Genomic DNA, 26,644 nt, shown 5'->3' with positions numbered 1-26,644 from the left:
GAAACAATTCATCTGCATCTAGATTTCCTACATCAAAGGCTGTTTGAAATGAGCAAGACAGGGTATTCTTCTTTCCTTTAATAATTCTGGGATGTATGCATCTTGGTGCTTTGATTACACTTACATGAAAACGAATAGCAAGGCAGCATATGGCTTTTAATGAGGAGGCTTAGTGACAGATTAGGGAGTGTATGTGACCAAGGAGTAGGATCACATTTGCCCCTTTTTCAGGGCATTATAGTGTTACAAGAAAACAAAAGATGTAGGGAGAAAAAAAAAGAGGTGAGAGACAATGACGAGCCCTACACGTGTTGGAGAGTCAGACTGTCAGCTAATGACCTAACTGTAAACTTGCACAGGGTGCCGTGTTAACCTTACGGATAGAGCATTGGCCTGACCTGTATTCTTTACAGGCATTGCCTCAGAGCCGCTAAACGTATCTCTGGGTTTATTAGATCTTTGTAATTTAGTACAAAATCCATGTGTGACGTTCACATTTCCTTTCTACAGGAGAATTGCAAAGCTCAAAATAGGCACTGGGAACCATGGGACAGTGCCTCTGCACACAGAAGGGCCGGGGGGGGGGGGGTTTGCTTTCCTCCACAGCGTCTCCATGGTTCACTGGATTTTCCTTCCACTTACTCAGCAACATTGGAGAATTTTACAGATGTCTTGCCAGCAGTACTCCTTTCCTATCTCCACCTGTGGATGTACAAATAAATTCTGATATTAGAATCTTTACATAATGATGTATTAAACTGTAAGGGAAGCAATAAGCCCCTTCAGCTCAGCACATGGACAGCCTTAACTAGAGTTTCATCAGAGCCAAATGTTATGGACAACAGATGGAGAATTATCACTGCATTGTGCATTTGTTTGTTTCTATAGGAGCTGGATCGGAAAGTCTGCCTTCAGAAGGATGACATTTGTGTGTTTCTAGTGCTTATATAGTACCTTTAGTAGATAAATTCTGAGATCTAATGTCTTTTTCTCTTGCTTTTTCCTCTGCAAACAGGCTCACTATTCCACTGGAGCAGTAAGCGCTTCCTTCACCTCCACTGCAATGGTGCCTGAAACTACCCACGAAGCAGGTACCAGAAGCTACCTAGCTACAAGCTGTTTATTTACTTTCCAGTTTCAAAGTGTGCTCCCTAGCACGCACATTTATGGGGACTGAAGGAATGCATTGATAATTGGTCAGTAATGATACCTTGGAAATGTATTCCCTGAGCAGATATATCCATACTTTACAGTGAGCTCATTCTGAAAATAATGGAGCAATTATGAATTAGCTTTGGCTTTGAATGACAGTTACTTACATTGAACTGAAATTAATGAGGTATTTTCTATGCCCGGGGACCACAAAATGGGATATCCACTTATGTAAGTTAGGAATGAAGTATACCCTCTCCTCAAACAGCATACAAAATCTTTACCACCTTTTTGGCCTAACTCAGTATTGGTTAGAATGACAGCAAATTTTGTGGTGATAACTTTTGATTTACTGCTTTTCAAGATTACACAGAATTGCATTTTAGCACAATAAAGTTTTCCTTTCATTCTTCAGCCTAAACACAAATGTATAGCATTTATTTAATTTTAATATTGATTAAATAGCTGAGTGATTCGTATTCCCAGTTGAAGAGAAAGGTCTGGCATTTGGCACTAAAGTTTAGAAGTATGTCACACACTTACGCAAAGATTGAATACATTGCTAAAACTATGTTTACCAAGTTCTCTTCCTTTACTTGGTGGATTACAGTGATTTACAGGTGAATTTTTTGAGTGTTGAAAATATCTAACTGGACATTTTGACAAAATGGAAGTGGAAACATCCTAGATTGATCCTTTGGTTTGACTTTCCAGTAATGTTTCCAGTAATTTAGCTTCATTTGTTTTCAGAACTGGGTAGGTTCTCATATGTCAGCAATTTGTGGTTGACTGATGACTACCTGCTTGGCTTCCAAGTTTGACAAACAATTTGGTTTCAAAGAAACATTTGTGATTGGTAGACATTACTCGAAAATTACAGTTTGTAATATTGAATGCTTCTGTGACTTAAAAATATAGATGATATTGTTGGCTCTCGAGGAGTTGGTGGCTTTCTATAATGGAAACTGTTTTGCACAGAGATTAATGTGAGGTTATCATAGATGAATTGCAGAGTGCAATCCCTGAAGACCCAGCACCCCAGGGGAAGAGGTCAGACAGTAGAATCTAGCAATTTGTTTTCTGATGATTTCTAAAGATCAAGGAGTAAGCTTCCAGAGAGCTAATTATTGTCTTTTGCTTTGATACAGCTGCTATTGAAGAAGATGTTGTGAGATACAAATACGTGAAGAAGAAGGGCTACGTGCGACTTCACACTAATAAAGGGGACCTAAACTTGGAGCTGCATTGTGACATGGTACTGTGTTCCCCATAAGATGAATCTCTCTAGATAACAGAATAGGAGCTGGCAATGGAAATGTCCAAAGAAAGGAATAATGTGTAGTTGTAATAGATACAGATAAATAACTAGCTTTCAGTTGTTTTGGTGTGTTTTCATACATACACAAAACTCCACTGTAAAATGTATATATATTATTTTATATATTATACTACTATATGTATAAATGTTCTCCGTGAGTACTTCCATACATTTTAGTGGTCTACTTGTAACATGTCAAGGTACATGCTTAGAGCTTCAAAGGGTCAGGATTATAGTGACCCAAACAGTGACAAGGAAGGTAGAAAGAAAAAAGAAGGAAGAGCACAGAGAAGAGAGAACAACCCAAGGTTACACAGCAGGTTACTGGCGGAACCAGGAAAAGAACTTCAGTGAAACTGAGAACAGCCTGTCAGCCTGAGTGCGTGTAGTTAAGATGCCCAGAAATAGTTAGATTTCCTTCTAAATCCTCAGCTTTACAGAGGAAACATAAATGAAAACCTTAGAATATGTTTTTTACTTCCTGTTGTTTTAGTTTTTAAGGTTCACGTGTTCAAACATCGTCCCTTTGCCATTAAGAGGCAAATGTTCATTTTAAAAAACAACGGACTAGAAGGTTTTTTTATAGTCAATAGAGTCTGATTCTGGGGAAGATATGTGGCTCTTAAAATAATAAACATGGCAAGACTTACGATGGACAGATGAGTTGTGGTGACACTGATGTCTCAGACGTCACTGCTTGCTAGTGTGCTTGCTTATTTATTTTGTATGACCACATCTATAAAAGGAAAAAAGTTTTCAATGTAAAAAGACCAAACCTTCTGATGTTTACTGACATTTTTATCTCAGGGGATGATATGCCTGAAGGTAGATGTTTTAGGAAGTTGAAGGATGTGAATAGGGGTCAAAATGGTAAAACTTCTGCTTGTTGCGACCCTCACAGAATTTAAGAACAGTGGTGCTAGCTAGGAGCTGGGGTGCCTGGTGTGAAATGCAGAGATGCAGTGGGAGAATTCATCCTTTTTTGCCTGGGAGAAAGAAAAAGGAGCAAACAGGACAAGGCTGCTAGCTTTCCCTTCTCTTCCTTTCTCTCACGCAAGTAAGGAGCAAGTTATGTGTAAACATCTCGAGCTGATCTGTGGAACAGTATAGGAATCTCTACAGCAGTGTATCATGCTAGTAATTCTGTAGGTCCCTGTCATCCCTACAGGTGTTTTCCATGCTCTTAAATAGTAACACTGTGTAATAAGGCAAAAAGCAGAGGATGTTAGTACAGCAATATTTGGGGGAAGCAGCAGAATGAACAGATTGCATTGAATCATTTGTTTTGCCATATGTTCTCAAACTGGCTCCTGGCTAATGCAGGCTGACTGCAGCTATTCTTATTAGCGTGGGTTTTTTGGCCACATGTGTGACCAGTGTCACTCAGTCCTGAGGACCCAGTCTCAACTGCCCATTATAAACTTCCTGTATGATACCCATTGTGTTTCCTTTTTCCCAGATGAATTCCTATTCATCTCCCTTTCACACACGCCGCTTCCTCATGTACGCTTTGGAAGTGTGCGCTGTTTTACACAACCAGACCTGCTTGAACACTGGCCTCGAGCCATCTGTTTCTTTCATTTCTGTGTGTCAATTAAATCTGTGTGAATTAAGCAGACCTCTGGCACTGCAGAGGGGAAAAAGATACATATTTAGAATAAGTAGGAAAAACTTGCTGCTTTAAGGAGGCTTTCACAACATCCACTTTAGGTCATCATCCTAGGTCTATTAAATCAGTTCCTCCAGGAGGTGCTTGTTTTTCTCCCTTTACTATATAAGGAGTTTGTGCTTCTAACTTTGGTTTTCCTGAATCACACTGAGGTTAGGCACGTAAGGTAGCTCAGTGCAGGAAGTGCAAACATTTTATAAATATGTAACACATTTATGGGTCACAAACATATACTCAGATGAGCTACAATGGATCTATTGAGATTGCAAAGACAGACACAGAAAATGGGGAAATGCCAAAATCAAGGCTTTCTAAACATGTCCAGTTTACCCTGCTTGTGAATATGCATGGTAATAATCTTAATTAATCATATGCTGAGGTTTTTATCAGCTGTCCTGGCTTATTCAGTACATAAGCTGAACCAGTTCTGGGAGCTATTTGGAACTGTATAGTGAAATGGTTTATATGCAGGATTTGGTTTTCCTGCAAGAGCGTAGAATGTGGGTATAGTTCTTGAATACAGTCAGGGGAGACCGGCCTGCATCATAATGTTCGCCCAAATTAATGTTGCACAAGCTTTTTGGTGCCTGACTTTTCAGTCTTTGTGATTTTTTAACATAGTTGTCATGGGTAATACCTCAGCTTTTCAGAAAGAAAGGGAGAAACAAATTTCAGCCCAAAGCTCTGTATTGATACCCACTGAGACCACTAGCAGATTTAGGACCCCTGGATTCAACACACAGATCTGTTCTACTTGAGTGCGTGAGAACCCATAGCAGAGTTAGGCTGTCATTGCTGTATGAATTCAGACAAAATATCTGTGATTTGGGGAATTCATACATCTACTCTCTCAAGCAGTGCAACTGCATGAGCAAGTATATGATTTATAAGCCATATTACAGTGGTGCTTAGCTTCTCTTTTTAAAGACTGAACACTGCCTGCCTGGTTGTTGTCTTGACCTGACCACAGGCTACTTTTTTTAATTGCTGAGTGATATCCTGTGCTCTGGTTATTATGGAAGCCACCCTAGCAGTGGCTGTATTTGCACAATACTGCAAATACGTGATTGTGAAATGCTTTAGGAAGCTTGAGGATGAAGTTGCTATATAAATATGACAAATGAATACCTGTGTCCGGAGGTACGACTTGCAACATTCAAATTACATTTTAAAATAGTCTTATGGGTTAGATTTCAATATACACTTTGAGGTGAAGTCGTCTTGCTGAAATAGAGAACAGCAAGTGACATGCTGTCTTCGAGTGTATGTCTACTGAGTCTTCGATTGTATTTTCATGCCTATGGGATATATTTAAGCAAAACATCCTTGCAGTTGTGCTCTCAGTAGTCTGCACTGCTTCTGAAGTCTACCCAGTATCTCTTTGCCTTCAGTACCTTCCCTGGGTTCTTACTCCTTCTCCCTTCACAGCTCTTCTGTCTCCTGTTCTTTCTTTCCCGTTTTTTGTGAGCTATCTGGCAATATGGATTGTTCAGAGTTCAGTCCTCTGTACGTGTGGAAACTTTTGTTTAAAAATAAATCTAAGGATCTTCATATACTAGTACTTTAAGGTGCCAATCAATAAGATTGATAGTGATGAGATTCTTCCTAGCACCAAAAACCTAATCAAGAAGTGTTTTGTATTGATCCAGGGCAGGAAATCAGTGCTGCAGTGTGATTGAAGTCATCAATTACTTTGTGACAGGATTCAGAAGGAGAGCATGAAATAGGGCTAGAATCCAGATATTTTCTGTGTTTGAAATCACTTGTTCAGAGCACCAGAAAACTTCACTTAGGTTCTAGAAAGATGATGTATGGTTTAAGTCATCGACCTGAGAAAAGGTAGTAAAAAGACTTTGGAAGATAAGCTGGAATTTTTTTTCACCCTTTTGAATTTGTGCCTTAAATGAGCAAAGGTGCACTGCTGTGCTCTCTTTGCTTCTTAGCGGTGTGCCTATTGCTCTTTGTTGCCATTTGTTTTTCTCCCAGTATTCTTATTCAGATACAGTATGTTCCTCCTGATGGGGACTAATCAGATGGCCATTTGCTAGGGACATTTTCCAGGAAGCTGAGTTCAGCTGGGCATAAGCAACATTTGTTGTATATACTAATTGGAAACAAATTTACAAAAATTCTACTTGCCAGAAGTAATTCTGGCAAGTGTAGAAGATTAACTACATCCAACAAGTGTTATTCTTTCAGGTCTAGTCTCATGCATCGCCAAACAGATAAATTATGAAAAAAATAACTGATGAAAGGCAATGAGCGTCACTGGCTTTCTTGTATTTTATTTACTGTGATTTTTCTAGTCTCCTCAAGTTCTTTTAGCTGCTTTAATCAGGATGCTGCTGGGACCAACTGTCTATGTCATCTGTGTGTATTCTGCTGTATACGTGACTATAGTGATGCAGTTATAGCTTGTTAGGTGGTGGAGCAGCTTCCTAATGGCAGGGTGGAGGCTTTACCTTGTGCAAAAAGTCAAATTGCCTTGGGTTTGGAAGTAGAAAAGCAGTGTGGTGTAATGAATGGAGTGGAAAACTAGGAGCTGGTAAACCCTTAATTCTGTGCTTTTGCCATGAACTTGCTGTACGATGTGGCTATGTCATTTGGTTATGGATTTTTTTAAGTCACTGGCATCTCCCTTTTTTTTTCCCCACAATGAGCAATAAATATGGGCATAATTTTTAATTCCCAGGCAATAACATGTATCATAGATGCCTGATTGCTGGAGTGCAGCTATGCAAATAACAGGCTGCCTGTTGGAATCAGCAGCCCCGCATAAGAATAGACAGGGTAGCAAACTCCCAGTCTCTGCACCTGTGAAAGGGAGTAAAAATTTCTGCTTTTGCCTCTAGGTTGCTTTGAGGCTTTCTTGTTTGGTGCTTGTACATTTTATTTTTATTGTGCCGTGGAAAAAAAATAATATATATGTAAAAAATTTAACACTCCAGAAGACCCTGTCAAAATGATGAACAGGTGGTTTGGTGTGCTCTCTCCCTTCTCTCCTTTGTGAGTTCTCCTCATACAAGTGGTCACTGTGGGGTGATGATCTGGTGGTTAGACACGTGCTGATAGTGGTAATTGAATACTAATCCGTAACTGCCATGGCAGTTTTTGTAAATTCGCCTGTCTCGCTTGGGTTTAATACTTGAAGGTTTAAGGGCAAGTTGGCATAACAAAGAAGAATGTGAGATGGATTTCAAAGCTCCATCTAGTACTCCACAAATGCTTTTTGAGGTTTTAGGACCTGGCAAACTCTGCTTAACGATGATGTCTTGGCATAACTATCTGAAGGAGCCATTATTCTGCAAACACTGATGTTTTAATCTTTTGAGGCCCTCTGACCTGTTAAATATGCCTGTGATCTATAAATGTGTAATCCAGCCCCTGGTCTTTGAAATCATCTCTCCTTTTGTGTGAGGGACTGTTCTGAAGATCAGAAGCCTGTAAACTTCTTATCCATTTCCAGTGAGAAAGTAGTGAGTCGCTGAAAAAATCCTTTGACCTCCTGGCATGACGAGGTTCCTCAGTCTTCCTGAACCTCTCATTTTCTTTCTGATTTAAACATCCATTCTACTCACTTTCAGTCAGCATCGTTGTGGCACTGTCTGGCAAATAACTGGCTGATGTTTTACCAGTGCCTGTTCACTCAGTAATATGGTGGTAGGGATGAAGTATGGTGGTGTTTGCAGGGTTGTAAATGGATTAGTTCATCTTTTTTTTCAAAATAGGTCATTGTAGGAAGAGCTGCAACTTTCAACTTTGAAAGTTCTTGTAAACAGATACTGAAACCACCCAAACAAACCTGTCCTTTTCCAGTAGGAGATATCCAGCTGGATAAAAATGTTTGTTAGAGAGGATGTTGTTATTTCTTGCTGTGTTTTTTCCTCAAAGCGCTACAATGGCAGACAGATCTATTGCTTTTTCTGTTTGGGAGTAGAATGGCTCTGTGCAGCCATATTGATTAACAGGTCGCTTCTTAAGTTGTTCTTAAGTGACTAGAAGTTAATATTTTAAATATCTTTAACTCTGGGGGCATAACACCCATGCTTGAGAAAGGAGAAACATTTTAATGCAAGATGTTAGTAGGAAATGCCTTATCTGGATGCTGCCATCATGTGCTTGTCCTTGGTGCCATTCTGCAGCAGTGAAGGGGCAGTGGGAGGCCCCGATGTCCCCCACTGCCCATGCCTGAATGGCACATTCAACGTGGGGTTCAGGAAGGTGCAGGAAGGTGCTCGGCCGCCTCCCTGTGAACCTGACCCTGCACCCTGGGGCTTGCTGCCCTTGGCTGTCTCTGCACAGTTTCCTGGCAGCCTTTGGCCTTAGGTAATCGGTGGGAAGGTGCACATTTGGACCTTTATACCTCCCCAGCCCCCCTGACAAGCTGGATCTGGGGAGGGAATCGATTGTTACTGGATTGTGTTGATTGTTTTTTGACATTTGATGGTGCAGGCATCCCGTACCAGCTGCGTCTGCCACTTAGTGATCCCAAACCCGAGGATGAGGTGGGCGGTTTGGAGTTACACAGCTGCTGCTCTTCATCTTTCTCTGACATGTTTCTTGTTTGTACCTTGGCTCCTCTGATGAGAGCGGGGTGACCTTGGGAGGCTGACAGCTACCAGAGCTTCGCTATCTAGCGTGGAAGTGCTTACAGGTTGCATCTTCTGAAAAGGTGGAATTTATGTGCCAGTTGCAGACTGACGAAAGGCCAGGGAGCCACCGTGGGACCTGCAATACTCCCAAGTTTTACAGCTGTTGGAGGTTGCTCAGGCTATTAAAGTTGTGTCCTCATTTAGACTGTACCTAGTGGTGCTATGTTGTGCTTGTCAGCCTCATCCTCATCAGCACCCAGCGCTGCACCACACTGTCTGACAAGCTCCTCAACCCTTGTGTGACTGACAAATTTGAGACGGGGGGGAGAGGATTGTTTTCTTTTCTGCTGCTGCAATAAATAAAAGTTAGAGACTGCAGCTAGGGATGATGACTGCCTCTGGAGAGCTAGTAGTTAACATTGACAAATTAGATGAGTGAATTAGATGCCTTGTTTAACTTCAGTTGTGCTCAGCTAAACTGATTGATTGTCCCTGTATTTGCAAAAAAGTGAAAAATAAAACTAGAGTATGTCAATTTTTTATTGGCATCTTGTCTAAGCTGAGCATCTTGTTTAGTCTTTGAAAAAGTTTTTGGTAGCATCGTTAATGTCAGTACTGTGGAAGAAATGCCTTTGAAAAGTGAAATTTAGCTATCTGCTGCAATCTTTGCTAAATAGCTAATTAAATTATAGTGGGTTTCTGTGTAATGAGAATGCAGTAATTCTGCTCTTTGTTCTGAGCAAACTTTGAGGCTTTGAGGTAGCAAAATAGGCAAATGTTTGCTATCAAGTCAGCAATCTATTACCTGAGGCATAGTTTGCTTGTTCTGATTCTTTTTTAATATCAGTAAGAGTCTGGCCAAGTGTTTCACCCCACAATGCCTGATGCTTTCATCTCTCCCAGCACTCTCTCACTGGAACTGTGCTCTTCTGATCACAGGTCACAAATTGACCTGAGCGCGTTTGCTCACTGTAAGACCAGATTAAGAATGGTGTCCCTTACATGAACTGTGTCTTATTTGAACCGAACCACCCTCAGCAGCTGTTGTTTGCCACCATAACCTGTCACCGGCTCAACCCTTCTCGCACATAGGGGAACTGTTAGCAGGAAAGTGTTGCTGGCAGGGGTGACGTTCAGGTCTGTAAAAAATATTTCTCCAGCGGGAAACGTCATGGGCTTTCTGTAGTGAAATTCTCCCTGTGGTTTCGTGGTGGGCTTTGTGGAGTTTTGGATTTTCTTATCCCTCTTGCTCTGGAACAAGTGGAGTGTGTTCCTAGTCCATTGGTGCAAAGTGAAGTAGGGTAGCTTAAATTGCCTTCCAGTACAGTATTATGCATTGAAATGCACTAGAAGCATTTATATGTCCAGTTTCTTTCCATGGCTTAGTGGAGGGAACAGATGTTTGCACCTGATAGATGGTGATTCCTGAAACTGCTCCATTACAATTGTTTGAGTCCTACATAAAGCCAAGCTTTTACTAGGGCAAGTTCTTTCCTGTGGGGTGCGTAGGTACGAGGATTGCAGATTGAAAGGGATGGGGAGAACTGAGTTTAAACCTTACCAAATCACCTCTCTATGGACTCACACATTAGAAGAGTTGCTAGAATGAACAATTACAGGATTGAAAATGCTCTATGTAAAATGGACTAAAGCAAAACAAAATCCACCTTACATTTTAAAGGAGATCTATGTTAAAAAAATTGCAGGCTTCATTTGAAGCTTTAGAAATTCCCATCACTAGTTCATGCCTCTTAGTAGCAGGATTCTGGCGTTTGTGTGATAAGATGAAGGCTGTAGAATGCAATTTTAATTTGTGAGGAACAAGCTTTTCATTATTTCAGATTAATTCTACTTTGAAACATAGGGTTAATGAGCATATATAAAGGCACTGTAGTTTAGTGCAACTACTACAGTTCATCCAATTTAGAGAGACAAAAAGAAATAAAAAGGAAGTGGAATTAGCACAAGGAAATTATACAGATGTGCGACTGACAGCTTCTGAATGCTTAGTGTGAAATTTCTCTTCAAGGTTCATGCAGATCCTCAAGGGATGGAGCATTTTGAAATTATTAGCTCTTCACATAGTAAAGCCTTCTTCCTTGCAGTCATGGCAACGACTCAGAAGCTCCTCTCTTTTCCCATCTCCTGTACCTTGGCAACAGGAGTGCAGCAGGTTTTTAATCTATGTCTGGTTGGCTCTTCAGCTGCCCAATTCCAATTCTGAGTTAAAGTAACTTTTACAAATGTAATGACCCAATTTAACTGATGAGAAAGGAGAGATGCAAACTGAGAAATGAGATAGTGACCTGGCTTGGTAAATCTTACCCCTCAGGTCTCAGGATGCAGCAAGAGAGATGAATTTTGCCTGATTTGGAGTCACCCTTGCTGTCAAAAAGGAAACTAAAATTGGCTTGGTTAATACTTAAAAGTGGAACAAGATAAAATCTGCATTTCTCCTAGACCTTCATAGTAAGGAGTCAGGATTTTTTTCTGTTTTTGCTTTGGCTTTCTAAATTGTGTATTACTTTCTTCAGTGTTTTCCTAGTATCCATGATTTCACAAGCAGTCTCTTGTCACTGTTGTGTTTGCATGGTCATTCTTAGTAGCAATCTCTCTTTAATTTTGAAATTTGTCTGGGCCTAGTAACTGGTAGGGTGTTGGTATTTCCATGTAGAGTTACCTACTAAGCATATTAGCTAAATGGAGACTTAAACATAATTAGAAAACCATTGGACTGTTGCCCCATTAAATATATATATCTGTGAGCCAAGCAAAGCACTTGTGTCATCTTCTGGGATAAGTATTCTTCTGGATTCCTGTCTCAGACTGTTTATTAAAATGTTACCACTTGTATTGGGTGTGAATTTTCAACAGTTGAAAGACAGTTATTTGGCATCTAAAAAATAAATAGGGAGCATAGTTGGAGCAGGAGACTAGACTCACTTTTGGTATAAATAAGATTTATTTTATTCTTACTGTTTGTCATTTGGAGCATCTTTAAGTTGAAGGACATCATTCAGAGACACTGCAATCACTTACAAGGTCCCAACTTGACTGAAGAAAAGGAAGATTTCTCAGGGCTGTCCTACCACACTCTTCGGAGAAAAAAGCCTTCCACAATTTTTAAATTTTACTTCTTAAGATTATCACTGCATCCTTCCAAGAAGATATTGCAGTAGATTGAAAACGTCTTTCTTAAATGCCTTATGAGACATCTTTCTTAAAGACATTTTTCTGTCAGTGGCTTTCAGATCAACAGGTTAACAAATTAAGGTGGCATTTTTCTCTTGACTTTCTTACAGATATGTCTAAGTCATAGTCAGCAGGTTAAAATAATTTAAATCATTTCCAGCTTAATGTAAAAGGAGTAAGGAGGGGAAAGGTAGCTGCTGCTGTTGAGGTCAATTTGAGACAAAACCAGCCAGAAATAAAGAGAGAGCCTGCAGCCCATTGTCAATAATGAGGCAACAAGAAACCGGCATTGCCTCCTGCACTTCTGCGTTTCCAGGTGCCTTGACTATCCCTTCCTCCTTCAGAAATGGTGTGAGGCAGGTGGTGTGGAGGAAGTTTCTGAAGTCGTAGACAGTTTTGCATTCCAAGACTGCAAGTCTGACATCTTCCACAAGATCTTACACTCAAATAACAAAGACAGGTTTGTTTATATGTATTTCTCATCAGACTTTGTAGTTTGAACAAAGACTTCAAAGACTGGCTATGTTTGTATGGTCAATGCAGAACATAACTTCATTACTGAGGATCTACACCTTCCCTATAAACCTCAAACCTTTTTCTCCTGCTTTGGACAGGATGCTGCTTTAAAGAGTCCCTGAAATGTGCTTGGGTGTTGGATGTTGCAGGGTGAGATTTGGCAAGAACGTTAACTGCTTTGAATAAATCAGATAATTGGAGCCAGATATTCTAGATCAACTGCATGACTGAAACTGGGGTTTATTACTGATTGAATGTAAACCTTATCATTTGCATCTACTAAAAAGCACTATGAAAGGTAATGGTAATGTTGCTAAGGAACTGTTTACCTGCCAAATGTATCTGTATGATGCATGAGGTGACCATGGGAACCAAGAAAACCTTGCAGTGAAATGATTATTGCATGTATAATAAATATTTCTGCAGTTGCATTTGAAAAGCTTGTTTCTGGGAAAAGATATAATAACTAGAAACGAATTTAGAGAGAAGGGTCAGCATAGGTCCTGCATAAAAAATACATTACTAGAGCCAGTTTTTTTGATGCATATTTTACAAATCATGTTTTGAAAATAAATAGGAAATCTGTATTGGGTTATCAACGTTGTTGCAACGTTTGTGCAAATTTAAAATGGTTTGGTATGTATTCCTAAGGGACTCAGTCTTTCGCCTGATTTCATTTTTCTTAAAAAATTAATTACAGGTTGCTGTATTCCCCCTAGAGAACTTATTAACTATGTCACTCTCTCCAAAGAGTGCTTGGTTCTCATGAGATAAAGTACCTTAGGCTAAAAGCTGTTGTTTCCATTTCTGATTCATAAAGATTTTTTTTAAACCTATTTTTATCCCTACCGACATTTTTCATGAGTGATAACTAATAGCACTACGTTAGGCTGTTATGATATTGTCTTATAAAGGAAGCATACGCTGCACAAATGATTCTTCAGGGGTTGAATTTTACTTGAAAGATTATGTACAAAGATTATTTTCAGGCATGTATGTCCAATTCAAAGAAAAAAATTTGAATTTGCTATAAACATTAAAATTGTAGGAAACCCTCCTATTGCTTGAAACAATTTTTATGGAATATATGTAGTTACAAGTTTCCCTCTGTATGCTACCAAAATACATGTCCTAGTGACATTCTACCATAAACCCATTATGGTGCCATTACCATTTTAACTTCATAATGAATCATATAGGAAATCTGAGATAATAGGTGGTGTAAGATTGCATTAGAATTTGTTTATTTTTCCAGTTATGGCCCAGCAGACAACCGTCATCTATATCTGTGTAGAGTAATTAAAAAGGAATCATTATAAAGGATTTATAATGGCAGGTAGTTTGTTTGGATAATTAAGCGAGATTTCAGTGTAAATAAAGAGGGATGGGAATGATTGTTTCAGATGAGAAAATATTTAAGAAAATTAAAGTTCTATATGGTTCAGGATGAATACTTGTATGGATCTGCTTTTAAAAAGATCATTTCATCCATAAATGATTGTAATTGGGCTTGCCTTATTTTTTTTGCTTTGAAGTCACTTCAGGTTGCATAGCTCAATCTCACTCTGTCTGTCTGCAGATTTCAGACCAAGAATGATGTCATACCAATGCAAAGTGAATCAGTGTCTTTCAGAAAAAGGCTTCAAGTCTTTTGTGTGTTCGTTTACAGGCATTGCGACTCATGCTGGGACTTTATGTGCAAGCACATACTACAATAAGGATATTTTCAACGCCTGTAACAACTAAAATTAGTTAGGTGTATTCTTTTGTAAAACTGGAATATATTTATGCACATAATCCACAGAGGGACTGGAAAACATGTCCAAGTATAGAAAATTGGCTGTTTCTGTACTTGTATTGGTACATGTGAAGGTATTTTAGTATTGCAGAGAAGAGAATCCCTACAATGACAGTGGAAGGATAATTAGGTAGGCAGTAAAGTTTTTCAGTAGGTATCGTTCGAATGCCATGGCTCATAAGTTAAAATAAATAGCTTTAATTTGCACTGTAAAAGCAAATTAGAAGTTGGCAATATATTTAGCTTTTTAGATTTTTGAAAACAAGTTGTCTTTTTTATTTCTCCTATGGTCTGGTGACCATATTTCTCCTATGGTCTGTGGGGTCAGTCCAATTTTTAGTTCCAGGTAGGGAAGAGGACCAAATGCTTCTCTCCCAGTTACCTTCAATGTGCTCATTTTGAAATAGTGGAGCAGAGAAGTCAGGTTTTTTTCTTACTCTGGGAAATTAACTCTTTTCAGTTCTAGAAGTTCCCCTTTGGAACTAGATTATGATACACTGCTGGAACTAAGTTACTTGAAAGTCTCTGAGCTTACCCACTTTCACCATCGTGTCTACTGGGAGTTCATGTTATCTGAGCTAGGGTTCAGCACTTCTTTGTGCTAATTGGAAGGTCTGGGTTTAATTTATTTAACAGAGTATGTGTCTCTCCAGTATACTTTAAAAGAGCATATATTATATCTTTTTTTCTGTAGACAGAGACTCATTCCTCTTCGAGTCCTGCATGATTGTTTCTTTGCAAGGCACAAATGAAGAGTGATTCTTGTAAACAGTGTAGTGACCAATTTGATTATCTAAAGGTATTGCTTAATTAAAACTTCTGTTTGTCTTTCAGACACCCCGAACATGTGAAAATTTTATCAAATTGTGCAAGAAGAACTATTATGATGGAACAATTTTTCACAGATCAATTCGTAATTTTGTGGTGAGTATTGAACAAATTCTGTGTAACGCATAGTATGTGATGTCCTCAAAACATTCATTTAGCTTAATTCAGTTTTAGCTTCTTCCATGCATGACAACTTGCAATAGATGTATATTAAATATACCATCAGAACTAGGATTGTCCTAACTTACTAAATTTGTACTTACTAGTCTTACTAACAACTGACTCTGACTAATATTGTCACTTGGAGCATCACTGCATTTAGTAGTGCTTTTGCTGGTGTTCTAGACAAAGCCATTTGAGAGTCATTGCCTTGGCAAGGCTCTTGTTATCTTCCCTAAGCTGTGGGTGGGTGGTTAATGAACAGAAGGAGAGAGAGAGGAGGGGGGGAATGCTAATTTGGATAAGTAATACTGTGGCCTGTTGAAATCCCATTCAGATGAAACTTTAGAAAGCAGCTGAATTTCTGTTTCAGGTTGTGGTACTTGGATACTATCAGATCATCCTTTCCTGTGTGTGCTCCGTGACTAGGTGCCCAGGTTTTCTTTGTGAAGGAGTTAAAGAGCACCTAGTGAACCAGAAAGTCGACGCTGGTAGTCAAAGATTTATATAGGTACAGTCCAGGCAGCTTAGGATATTGTAGCTGTCCTCTTAATTTCCTTTCAGAAGAATTAACAACCAGATCCTGAAGGCAGTATGCATCTTTCATCACTGAATGTTACATTCCATCCTGTCATCCTAAAAAAAAAAAAAGCTTTTTTTCTTTCAACAGCACTGTGTATATCAGTTCATAGTGAAACTCACAATTAAAATTGTGCTTGTGTGTTATTACTGTGAAGCTAGTCATGGCATGCTCCCTTCTACTGGCATTAGAATATAGAATATTATTTCTGTAGATCCTGTATATATTCAGTGATTTATTTTGTTGCTGAAAGATTGGTTTCACATAGGGATTTTTCCTGCTGCAGATAGTGAGGGGGATACTGGGAAATACAAATTCAGATACAGAAAATATTCCATATTCCCTTATTTCTTGCCTTCCTATTGTGTGGAGGATTGGTAGCAAAATGTAAAGCCTTTTCAGTTCCAAAAGCAATGCATCATCAGTTAAAAAGCAGGTTATGACCCAGCACATAATAAAAAGGATGATCTGGTTAACCCATTTGAGACTGTTTATTTTTCCCTGTTTACCCACAAGAGACTTATTATTTTTATAAAAATGTCATTTTGCTCTTCGATAAGTAATGTAGGAGATGACAGCCAGCTGATAAAAGAAGCTCCAAATAAGTAGTAATGGTTTCCTTGTTGCTAACTTGTCAACGTGACACAATACAGAAGGAAGAAAATTGAGCACAATTGGCTTTTATGGCTTGTATTTAATGTCTTTCACACAGATATATATGTAACCTATTGATTTTATTTAAATTCTGCAGATCCAAGGAGGTGATCCGACTGGAACAGGAACAGGTAGGGTTGAGTTTGAATCAAGTATGCTGTGTTGTTACATTTATTTCCAGACACCTTGTAGATTAAACTTCTCTAAATGATATGTGGCACTTTGTATTTCTATTTTAAAGCAGAGGGTTTATCTCTATATTTTATGACCATTTTAACTATGCTTAAAATTTCATCTGATATATTCTCAGCCTAAAACTTGGGCACTCTTCCATGTAGAATTCTTTTGGGGTCTTTGCTTCCTTTTTGTTCCAGAAAATAAATAAATAAAAATTATAATCATTTTACAGCTGGCCTTCCAGGGCAAAGAACAAAGGAAGAAACACATTCATGCAAAGTTGCTTTCAAATTCAGTGTTAATGAAATACTTGAGACCTGCCTCAGAATTGGTGAATGGCCAGATACCATCTGTTCTCCCAGCTAGTTGCCTTCTAAAGCCCAAGCTGCTCTTTTTCTAACTTGTAGGGATGACTTACTAAATTCTTCTGCCTGTTCTTTCTCTCCTTAGTTGGAGATCTGCATTACAGTTGTATCAGAAATGGTCAGGAGACATAACAACTGAAGGGTCCTCAGGGCATTGCCCACCACAGTAGATAAGGCACGCAATATCTCTAGTTGCTGCTGTAAATTTGCTCATTTTCCCCTTGCACCTTTTATCTACCCACTTGTAGATGTCACCAGCCTCCACAGCTCCTCGCCTGGTCCTGTGGGCTTCTGTGCATTTTTATTCTAGTTCATACATGTGTCACTTGTATATGGCAAGCACTATGTTTTTCTGTGTGTGCTCACAGGTCATCCAAAAAAAAGATGTCCTTGTAGTTGTTAAATACTTTAGCTCTATTTACTTTGTAAATAATGTAACTGTGAGTTGCCCAAGAGCTTTTCTTCTACTGCATGCGATAATCAACAGTTGCATACTCTAAGATTTGAGACTAGTTAAAAGTTCTGTGTTTTGATTGCAAAAGCCTGTTAACAAGATCTGTTACCGTATATGCTTGGACTGTCAAAAGAAATGTGATTTGATTTTGTTATAAGGAAAATTTCGGTTCAAATCCCAAAAGACATAATTAAGAACATAGTTTAAAATGAGGCATTAAAGATGTGTCAGGAGACGGGAGAAATTTAATGGGTTGATTCAGACACCTTTCACCTCTATAGGGTGGAGTTCAGATCCTGCTGTGGAATGAAAATTAACTTGCTGGTGTCACTCTTGTCTCTATTTGTGCAAATTGTAGAAGTATTGTAAGACACCACAATTAACAGTTGGCAGAGGACTGACAGTGCAGCTGCATTGAAGGTCAAGACTCAGCTCTACTGGCAAAGCAAGTAGGAAATAAAATGCAAATAAGACCATAGGAGAGAGAACCTCCTATGTATACTCTTTTATTTAAAAAAAAAAGGAGTTTGATGACCTCTAGTCTTTTCCATTTTGTTTCTCTCTCTATCTTTCGTAATGAAATATGAATATATTGCAGGCAAGATGTCTTGCAAATGTCTGTCAAGACTATCAAAGTTGAACAAAATGAACAGCGTACACTCAAATAGAGGAGTGTTGCAGATTTTTAGACACTGTTTGCAATTATTGTAGACTCCAAATGATGCAACTATCGTCTTTGCAATTGAATGGTTTTTATTTTTTGAAGACAACTCAATTTTAGATATTCTTACTTAATCACTTACTGAATATGATAAAATCACAAGAAAATGTTGTAAATGGACAGCCTGGTGGGCTACTACATTTCTCTTGAACTGTCATGCTTGTGTGTTTAATACTTACTTAAATGAAGCCACTTAGTTCACAGAGTGCAAGTAGTTTGTCAGGATTTGTTCCTGACTACCTGATAGATTCTGGGCATTTGAATGTGAGGCAGAAATGTCATTTGTATATTTCGAGCCACATGCTGTGAGAAGGTGGCAAAGACCTCAGGTGCCTGTTTGGCTTTATGTTCTCTCCGCAGCAGCATGGCCAGAGGAAGGTACAGCTCGGCAGCAGTGTCAGACCATGGTAAACATAGTGATGCTCTCCTAGGCTCCCATGGTGTAAAAAGTTTGGTCCATCGGTTTGCATGTTACTAATGTGATCACAAGCATTCGTGTTAGGAAAGCTTTGAAGTAAAGCACTGAGATTCAGTACTTTGTACCTTTGTTACCCGGGTCTTGTATGTTATTTGTAGTATAAATTCCCTTTTTTGTTTCTTCTGGCAGCTGGAAGGAATTTCAGTATTCCTTTGACTCGCTGCTGCTTAGAAAAAAAATCAAAAGATACATCTCTGCAAGCTAAGAACTCCATAAGATTTAATGGCCTTTAGAGGTTTACTGGGAAAGTAAACAACTTGACTTCTGTAATATCAGGGAAGCATATGAGAATAGAACAGGGCTTTCTTCCCAGATATTTCAATTGGCAATAGGGAGGACTATTTAGAGGTCACGTTCTAAACGTCAATATTTTAAACTGCCAGAATTGTTTCTGTTAGAGCCTTTTGTAGGGAGACTTTGGGGAAAAAAAGAACATCCTTTCTTTCCTTTTCCACACAGAACCTTCTGCTTTAACTGAAATTTTCTAGCTAAGAGATTTGGGATGTTTTTTCATTTTTTTGTTTGTTTGTTTAAAAAAAAAACACACCACCTTTTCCAAACTGATATATGAAAGGTGCATTAAACCTGCATATATTTTTGTTTTGTTATATTTATTTAATTATTCCTGTTCAGCAGCTTGGGAACTAGAACAGACTTGTTCAAAAATCCTCCCACCGTTTGGTTTCTGTCATTTGACTTTCATCCCATGTTCAGCAACAGGTGTCAGGTTTATAGTTGCAACACCCAAATGCTTAGATGATCACCCACTCCATTGCTAACTAAGCCCAGGACTGTTTGGCTTCTTGGTGGATTTGGGCACATTGAGTACAACATGACGTAACGTTACATGTCATATGTACAGATACTGCAACTGTGCTCTTGGCTCACCTAGATAAGCATGCTTGTTTTTTGGAAGCATTTCACAGATGTAAAATGCCAAGCTGGTTGTCTCTGTCCACTTCCACGGCTACTCTGGCTGAACAGTCCTATCTGTAAGAAGCACTGATCTTTATTTCTTTTTTATTTGTTCTTCAGCACCCCAATGTGTCCATTTTGAGTCTCTTGCTAGGCTGTCATAAAAGTAACTGTGACCCAGCAGATGTGTGAAAGACAACTGATTCCTGGTACTCAGCAATTATCCTTGGGATGGAGGAGGGTGGAAATTAGGATTATGGCATCTAGAAGTTGAGATGCCACACTGGGAAAAGAGTGGGGAATAGAGTTTTACCTTAGCTTAGCTGGCAGACCTGCATTGCCAAAGCAGTTGGATATACAGTCCTGTAAGGCTTACGCTGATTTAGAGGACCAAACTAATTTTCTACAGCCTTCAACTTAATGTTTCATAAGACTACTGGGAGAAATTTTATTGTGCTGCAGCAGCTTATTTCTTTTCTAACAAAATAACCACCCATAGAGGCAGTATTCAGAGCAATAACCTGAGTCATGGTCATTCTTTGTAATGATTAATTATTTGAAAATGAATTTTAGATTTGTGATGTATCTCTTTTCCTGCTGTTCATAACAACTAAGTGGTTGAACATTGTGAGTAATTCTGCCTAACTCATCCTAGTGCAAGTGGAGCAGCTGCTCTGTATTTTCAGCGTTCCAAATAATAGAAGAAAATTTGCATGTAAGAAAAATAGGTTTAATATCCTAAACTCTTTGAATGAAAAAGAGAAAAATATACACAAAGCATTACATTTTCAAAGTGGCACAGGCATTTTTCAGCTACTCTTGTGTATACCTCTGTCCATTTATGAATGCAGGAGGGCACCAAGGTGGCATATAATACCTGTAAACGTCCAAGATAAAATACCACTGGTAGATGGGAATTACATTTGGGATGGCAATCAGCAGAGCGGAGCACTTTTTTTCTTTTTCGCCTCCTGAACTGTCAATAGCAAAGGGACTGTGGACAAACTTGGTTGGTTGTCAGTTCTGGAATGTGATTTCCTAACAAGGAAAACAAGGCAAGCTCCTAAAATGTAACCAGTTTTAGAGCCCCTTTTCTTGCATGATTGAAGTTGAGCAAAAGGACAAGAGCAAGACCTTTTTATCTAGCAATACACCTCTTTTAGATTGCAGCCCCTCTGAAAATCCACCCTCTGGTATGTGGGGTTAGAAGTACCGTGTCCTCTTATCTGAAGGGAGAGAAGCACTTACTGGCTGAGTTAAGGCTTTCATATTTGCAAAATGATTCAAGAATCGCACTTGGAAAGCTCTATAGAAGTGTCAGATGTTATTATGTACCTCGTTGTTCCAAATGACAAGACGAAAATTACAGAAAGTAAGCCATCATTTTTGTGAATCAGAGCCCTCCCACTTCCTTACCACTGCTAAGCAATTTTTATGCCAGAAAAAGGAAGGATTTATTTAAAATCACAACTGTCATAAATGATGATTTTCAGCCCACACCTGGCTTTTGGAATGCTACATTTCTGAAGCTTTAGGTGCATCTCTCAGCTCTTTGCAAGTAAGTTGTACAACTTCTATAATCGTACCCCAAAAAATTACTTTCTGAAAAAAAATGCCTTTAGAAGGAACAAAGACTACCAAAGAGTAAGCTGGTTTGGTCAAAAGAATCTGAAGATGTGGCTTTTTTCTGTATAGTTGCTTATGTGTGATTGCTTCAGATGTCAGTTTAGATCTATTCACCTTTTCACTATCAGCACAAGATGCAGATACAGGACCGAATAACTAACCGTGCTTCAGTCACAAGCTAAATAGATCTTGCCACTCTGGATAGCCATAGAAATGATGAATACAGTCTCATTTTTTTTTTCTGTGTTCTGTGTGGTCTGTTTGGTTTCATCTCTGTGTGACAATTAGGTAAACACCTCTTTAAGAGAATTTTTCTGTTTTATTAAAAATGTCAGGAAGTGGCTCCCAGCTGCCTTCCACTTTGAACCTCGGGTATCCGGGTAGGCATGTGATTTTTATTTTACAACCTTGTGAAAAAACTCTTTCTGGCTCCTGAAGGGTTAAATGCTGTTAGAAGGCCAGTATATTTCCAAGTACATTTCCAGCTTTGTGCAAAGAGGAGACCCCCACATGCAGGGTTATAGGTACTGCTCCCTTTCGCGCTCTCAGCACCAATCCAGCCAGTGGCAGCACCCGTCTGCTGCCATGGGAACCCCTCTGATTTTTAGCACAGAATCTTTTTCCCAGCACTTTTTGTAATAGGATCTCAGAAACATTTGCAAGTCCGGTAGGCACGCAGCTCCACTGTGACAGAAGATAATCTTATCAGGGAGTAAGCTGAGAGGAAGGTGAAGTGACAGGCAGCGCTGCCCCCAGAGTCAATTCTTGTTTTCCACGGGCTTTGCTCGTAGGCTGGTACGTCAGCTTCAAGGTGAGGTTTTTGCATCATTGTGACTCCATATATAGTCAGCGGTGATCTGTGTGCTTTCAGAGGAGGATTTGGGGAATATAAGGAGGAGCTTCCTCTCTTTATGGCATATACCGGGAGTGTAAGATGAGCAGGCCAGAGCTAGACAGTGTGACAGTCCCACCTCCTCTGCATCCGTTCTGCTTTCAGAAAATGAGGAAGATGGCACAGCCACACCTCCCAACCATGTCGAGAATAAACACAGTAAAATCTGCTAGGTACTTCCGATTGCCTGCTAATTATTAGTAGTAGGTTTGGAGCCTGTGAGTTATTTCTCCAAGTTTACATTGAGCTCTACCAAGGAGAGCAAAATGTAAGGATCTAAAATCCTGTTCCAGACCCCTCTGGCTGAGTGTTGTGCTGTCATGGCAGTAGACTTAACGAGGGATCTGTACCTAATCTTCACAGAGAAGGTGATTCTGGTTTTCAGTAATTAAAAAAATGCATACATTTAACTTGCCATCTTCTGGCTTGCTCTGCCTGGTCCTGCTTCAAGCAGATACTTGAAGCCTGGACCAATTCCAGAGGTTAGCAGAAGTTCGACAAACAGCACATTCAGGCTATTTTTGATTTAAGGAGAATATATTTTGGTTTATTCTCTTTTTATTTTTTTTTAAAGTATTCTTAAATTAAAAATTGTGGTTTTTCTTTAATAGCAACAAAAAATCCCAAACTGTTCCTGTACTGCTGTCTCGCTGCCTTTGCAGCGTCTCCACCGCCCTTTGCCAGTCCACGCTGCCAGGCTTCTGCAGACACTTCAGCTATGTCCTTTATAGGACATCTGGCCTTTTAGGCGAATGCTGCACAGGCCATTCTCTGTTCCTGCCTGCAGCTCCGAGGCAGACAGAATTAGCCTTGGAAACAGCTGTATGGCAGACAGAGAGGGAGGCAGGGACTGGATCTCATGCTGTAACTATCTACTAAAATATTAGCACTTATTTCCAGAGAACTGGAATCAAGCGAAGTTAGCCTTTGTACATATGAGATTAATTCTGACCTGCAGTGTATGATCTGAAATGAAATCATACAAAAATAAATATTGCAAAACCTATAGATCATGGCTCATTGCTCCTGTCTGCAAGCTCTTGCGTCTGGTTGCTGCTTGTGCCAGAAAGAGACTCTGTCATTCACAGTTTTTCTCTTTCCTTTTGAATTATTTTTCTGACCAGCAAAGGCTTCAGGGTTGATTCCACCCTCTTTCAACATCTTGGCAAAGCTGTAATTCCAGCATCAGCTGAAAGCATAAGAAGAGTGTAACGGACTCAAGGGTTTGGCCACTTGCTGCTATGTACCATCTCAATGGGATGTGTTCGTGTTTGCCTATCATCTGAAAATTTCTAGACAGCAAACACTCCTCTAGGTTAGGACTCTTAGCAAGTGCATCTGCTTTACAAATAATTAGGACTTCCTTCAAGAGGTCCTTTGAAGCAAAAATATGTATTTCTCTAAGGGAAGTCCAAGTGAAGTTTATTACTCCGGCCGTGGCAGAGAACAGAAGTGCAGGGCCTGAAGCAATGGCACCACAGCGGTGTCATGGTGCGGGCAGGGAGCCCGTCCCCGATGCTGCCCTGCCAGGCCGGATCCAAGTGGAAAGGTGAAAACTGTGAAAGGCAAAGAGGGAAAAAGAAGTTGTGCACAGAGCACAGTGCTGTTGACGGGCAGTGGGTCTGCAGGCTTTGCAGGTGTGTTTCTGGTTTCGGGTAGCACCTGTTGCTGTGGAGCCTCACTATGTTCCATGTGTAGCTTGTTTATTTACTAACCTACAAGAACTTTGTTTTTCTGAACAAGGCAGGTGACTAAGGCACTGCAGAAGTAACCTCTCATAGCAAATAGGAACACGCAGGAAGATTCATTAGCAAAGAAAATTACTGGCTTCTGGTAAGACAATTTCTAATAGGTCGAACACTTTGGATTTGGCTAGAATAGGTGGGGTTTGGATCCATCTTCAAGACAGTCAAGCTGGCTGCAGCTGTACCATATCCCTTTCACCCACTACTGGAAGAAATTGGCATATGGGATCAAGCTGATGTAATTTAGCTGATCTTAAAATATTCAATAGCCAAAGATTGCTGAAGTAATCACTCCTCCTCTACTCCTGATTACAGAAAATCCCTACAGGGTTTGTCCCCTTTTGCTGCCTCTTGTCAAATTGCAGAGCAGGCAACACTCAACTCTATTAATAGGTCTTTTGAACACGATTAATTGGGGTTTTAAGTGGGTCAGTTTCTTCCAAAATTTCTTGCTTACTTAGTTCCACTTGCACTTGCAGCTGTCCACCTGTGATGCTTTGTTTTTGTTTCAAACTCTTTTCTCATTCCATGCACTTGTGATTTTCTGTGTAAGGTTTTTAGTAGGAGCCTGGTTTATTCCTCAGTTTTATTTGCTACTTTCCTGTGCAGCCGTATCATCAAATTGCTTTTCTGTATTAACATCTGCAAATAGCCATTGAGCACTACAGATCCTTTACTGACCTCCTGCTTCGCTAGTGATACAGTTACTCTGGAGGATTCTTAAGCCAGTTCGGCAGATGGACCAGTCTTGCTGCCTGTTTGGATAGTTTTGTTTGTTTTATTTTTAATGCTATCCTAAGGTGAAATATTTTTTTCATGGTTTGTCAAACAAGATTATGGATTTGACTGTAAAACTATGACTCATCTCAGCCTTCGTTTTTCTTATTAAGAATGATCCTGGAGGAAAGTGCAAATGAAAATGTCAGATCTGTCATAAATAATGTAAAAATGACAGCCAGTAGAAGAGGTCTTCCCGACCCTCTTTCTGTCCACAGGCACAGAAAACACATCAGTTTTGGAGGGCTGGGTCTGTGGTTTGTGCAAAGTTTTATCATCCTTTTGACTTCATTATATTTAAGTGTTCACATCATTCACGTATCTAGGCCAAATATCTAATTATTGCCTTTTATTTTGGAGGAGTATGTATCGTCATTCTTCATTGTTTAGCCAGGAATTAAGCATTTGAGCCTATAGTTCTTATTCTTAGTTGATTCTATGAATGTATTTCATCTCCCTGATGTTTTCTTTCCAGAAGCAATGCTATATCCAGAGTGCAATTAAATTAGTAATTCTTTGCTCTGTGTTTTGTCAGGAAGCCACTTTTAAAGATTTAATGTCTCAAAAAAGAAAAATTATGGTGGGCCAGCAGTAAAAAATTAAATCCTTGACAGTTCTTCAGCACACAATATATAATGCTGTTGATAAACAGTCTGGTCTGTTGCAGTTGATAGTGTGGGGGCACAGAATTGTGTTGCCAGTTATAAACATCTGATTTCTAGGACATGCTCAAATACTAGCTAGTGATAGAGATAAGGTAAGAATATATTATGCACGTAGTGATCAGAAGTGCCAGAAACCTTGGATTTAATGCCAGTGCCTGTTATAAAATGTAGTGGGAAACTAATGAAAACAAACATTTCTTCTATCATCTTTTCTTTTTCAAGGAGGAGAATCTTACTGGGGAAAACCTTTCAAAGATGAATTTAAGCCCAATTTGTCCCACACAGGACGTGGTGTTCTTAGTATGGCCAATTCAGGACCTAACACAAACAAATCACAGTTGTAAGTAGTCACTTGCTTTTTGTCTTTTATTGTTTCCCTCTAGACATTGTGTCTTACTCTGTTAAGAAAACAAATGACATGTTACGAGCTACTCTTTAAAGTTCAGTCAAGTGAAATACTCTGTCGAGTGCTGCATATTGAAATCAGGGTAGCTACAGCTGCTGTTACCCAATCTAAGAGCAAAGTGAAGTATGGCAAGAAGACCTGTAGGTTTATTATATCATCATTAATTTGTCTTTTCTGGTTTTATGATTTGAAGTTTTTGTTAATTTTTGTCAGTGTCCCCCACTGTTATGCTTGTAAGATTGTTATACCTCTCCACTCTGTTTAAATTTAGTCCCATATTGAACTTACTGAAAGGGCTTAATGAAGTGAAGCATATACTGTATGGAAATGTTGCTTCTTTTTACTCACCTGATTTTAAATAAGCGAGAACGGTTATGCACTGTTGGAACGTGTAGAGAGACGTGGCAGAGTGCAGAATCTCAGGTTGAGAATGACTTGTTTTTCAATGTACAAAAGCAGAATGAAGACTAAAATGAGGACAAAATGAATGAAGAGGCAGGAAGAACAACAAAAGAAATTTAAAGATATTGAAGTTGTAATAACCCTTATGTGTAACATTAATATGGGTGTTTGCCTGCAGTCTTTTGAAAATGTTCTGTGTCACTTTGAGCCAACTGTTTATTGGCTGCTCTCTAAGTACTGCAACAGAAAAAAGTTGTACTTTTATTGGGAGCCCCAGGAAAGAGAGTGTGTGTGTGTGTACAGTACTGCCTGTTGGGAAGGGGGAGGGAGAGAGGGGCCTCTTGGTGTTGGTCTTCATGACGATAAGTATTATGGCTTGTAAACTATGCAGCAGTGTGGTTAGCTCTGTAATTATACACAAGTGCTTGTCTCGGGGCCTTTAAGAGGCTTACTCACGTACTTTAGGCTAAGCACGTGCTGGGCAGTTTGCAGGATTGAGTTGCTGTAGAGCTTATTTTGGATTTGAATGTTATTGCCAGCACTCAGGTGCTAAATTAGGGGAG

General features: G+C 39.4%; 1 protein-coding gene across 2 annotated transcripts in view; it reads left to right on the top strand.

Annotated features, from left to right (window-relative positions):
- The window catches only part of PPIL2 (peptidylprolyl isomerase like 2), a 73,505-nt gene that overhangs the window by 30,840 nt on the left and 16,021 nt on the right, over window positions 1-26,644 (top strand). For both annotated transcript variants that reach the window (XM_054844373.1, XM_054844374.1), the window contains exons 11-15: window positions 1,016-1,091; window positions 2,301-2,407; window positions 15,072-15,161; window positions 16,556-16,589; window positions 25,496-25,613. In XM_054844373.1, the coding sequence (XP_054700348.1) occupies window positions 1,016-1,091; window positions 2,301-2,407; window positions 15,072-15,161; window positions 16,556-16,589; window positions 25,496-25,613 (425 nt within the window). The remainder of the gene's footprint in view (window positions 1-1,015; window positions 1,092-2,300; window positions 2,408-15,071; window positions 15,162-16,555; window positions 16,590-25,495; window positions 25,614-26,644) is intronic.

Source organism: Grus americana, chromosome 16, assembly GCF_028858705.1.
Source record: "Grus americana isolate bGruAme1 chromosome 16, bGruAme1.mat, whole genome shotgun sequence".
Lineage (NCBI taxonomy): Eukaryota > Metazoa > Chordata > Aves > Gruiformes > Gruidae > Grus > Grus americana.
Note: the sequence above shows the minus strand (reverse complement) of the source record. Positions and strands in the feature narration are given on the sequence as shown.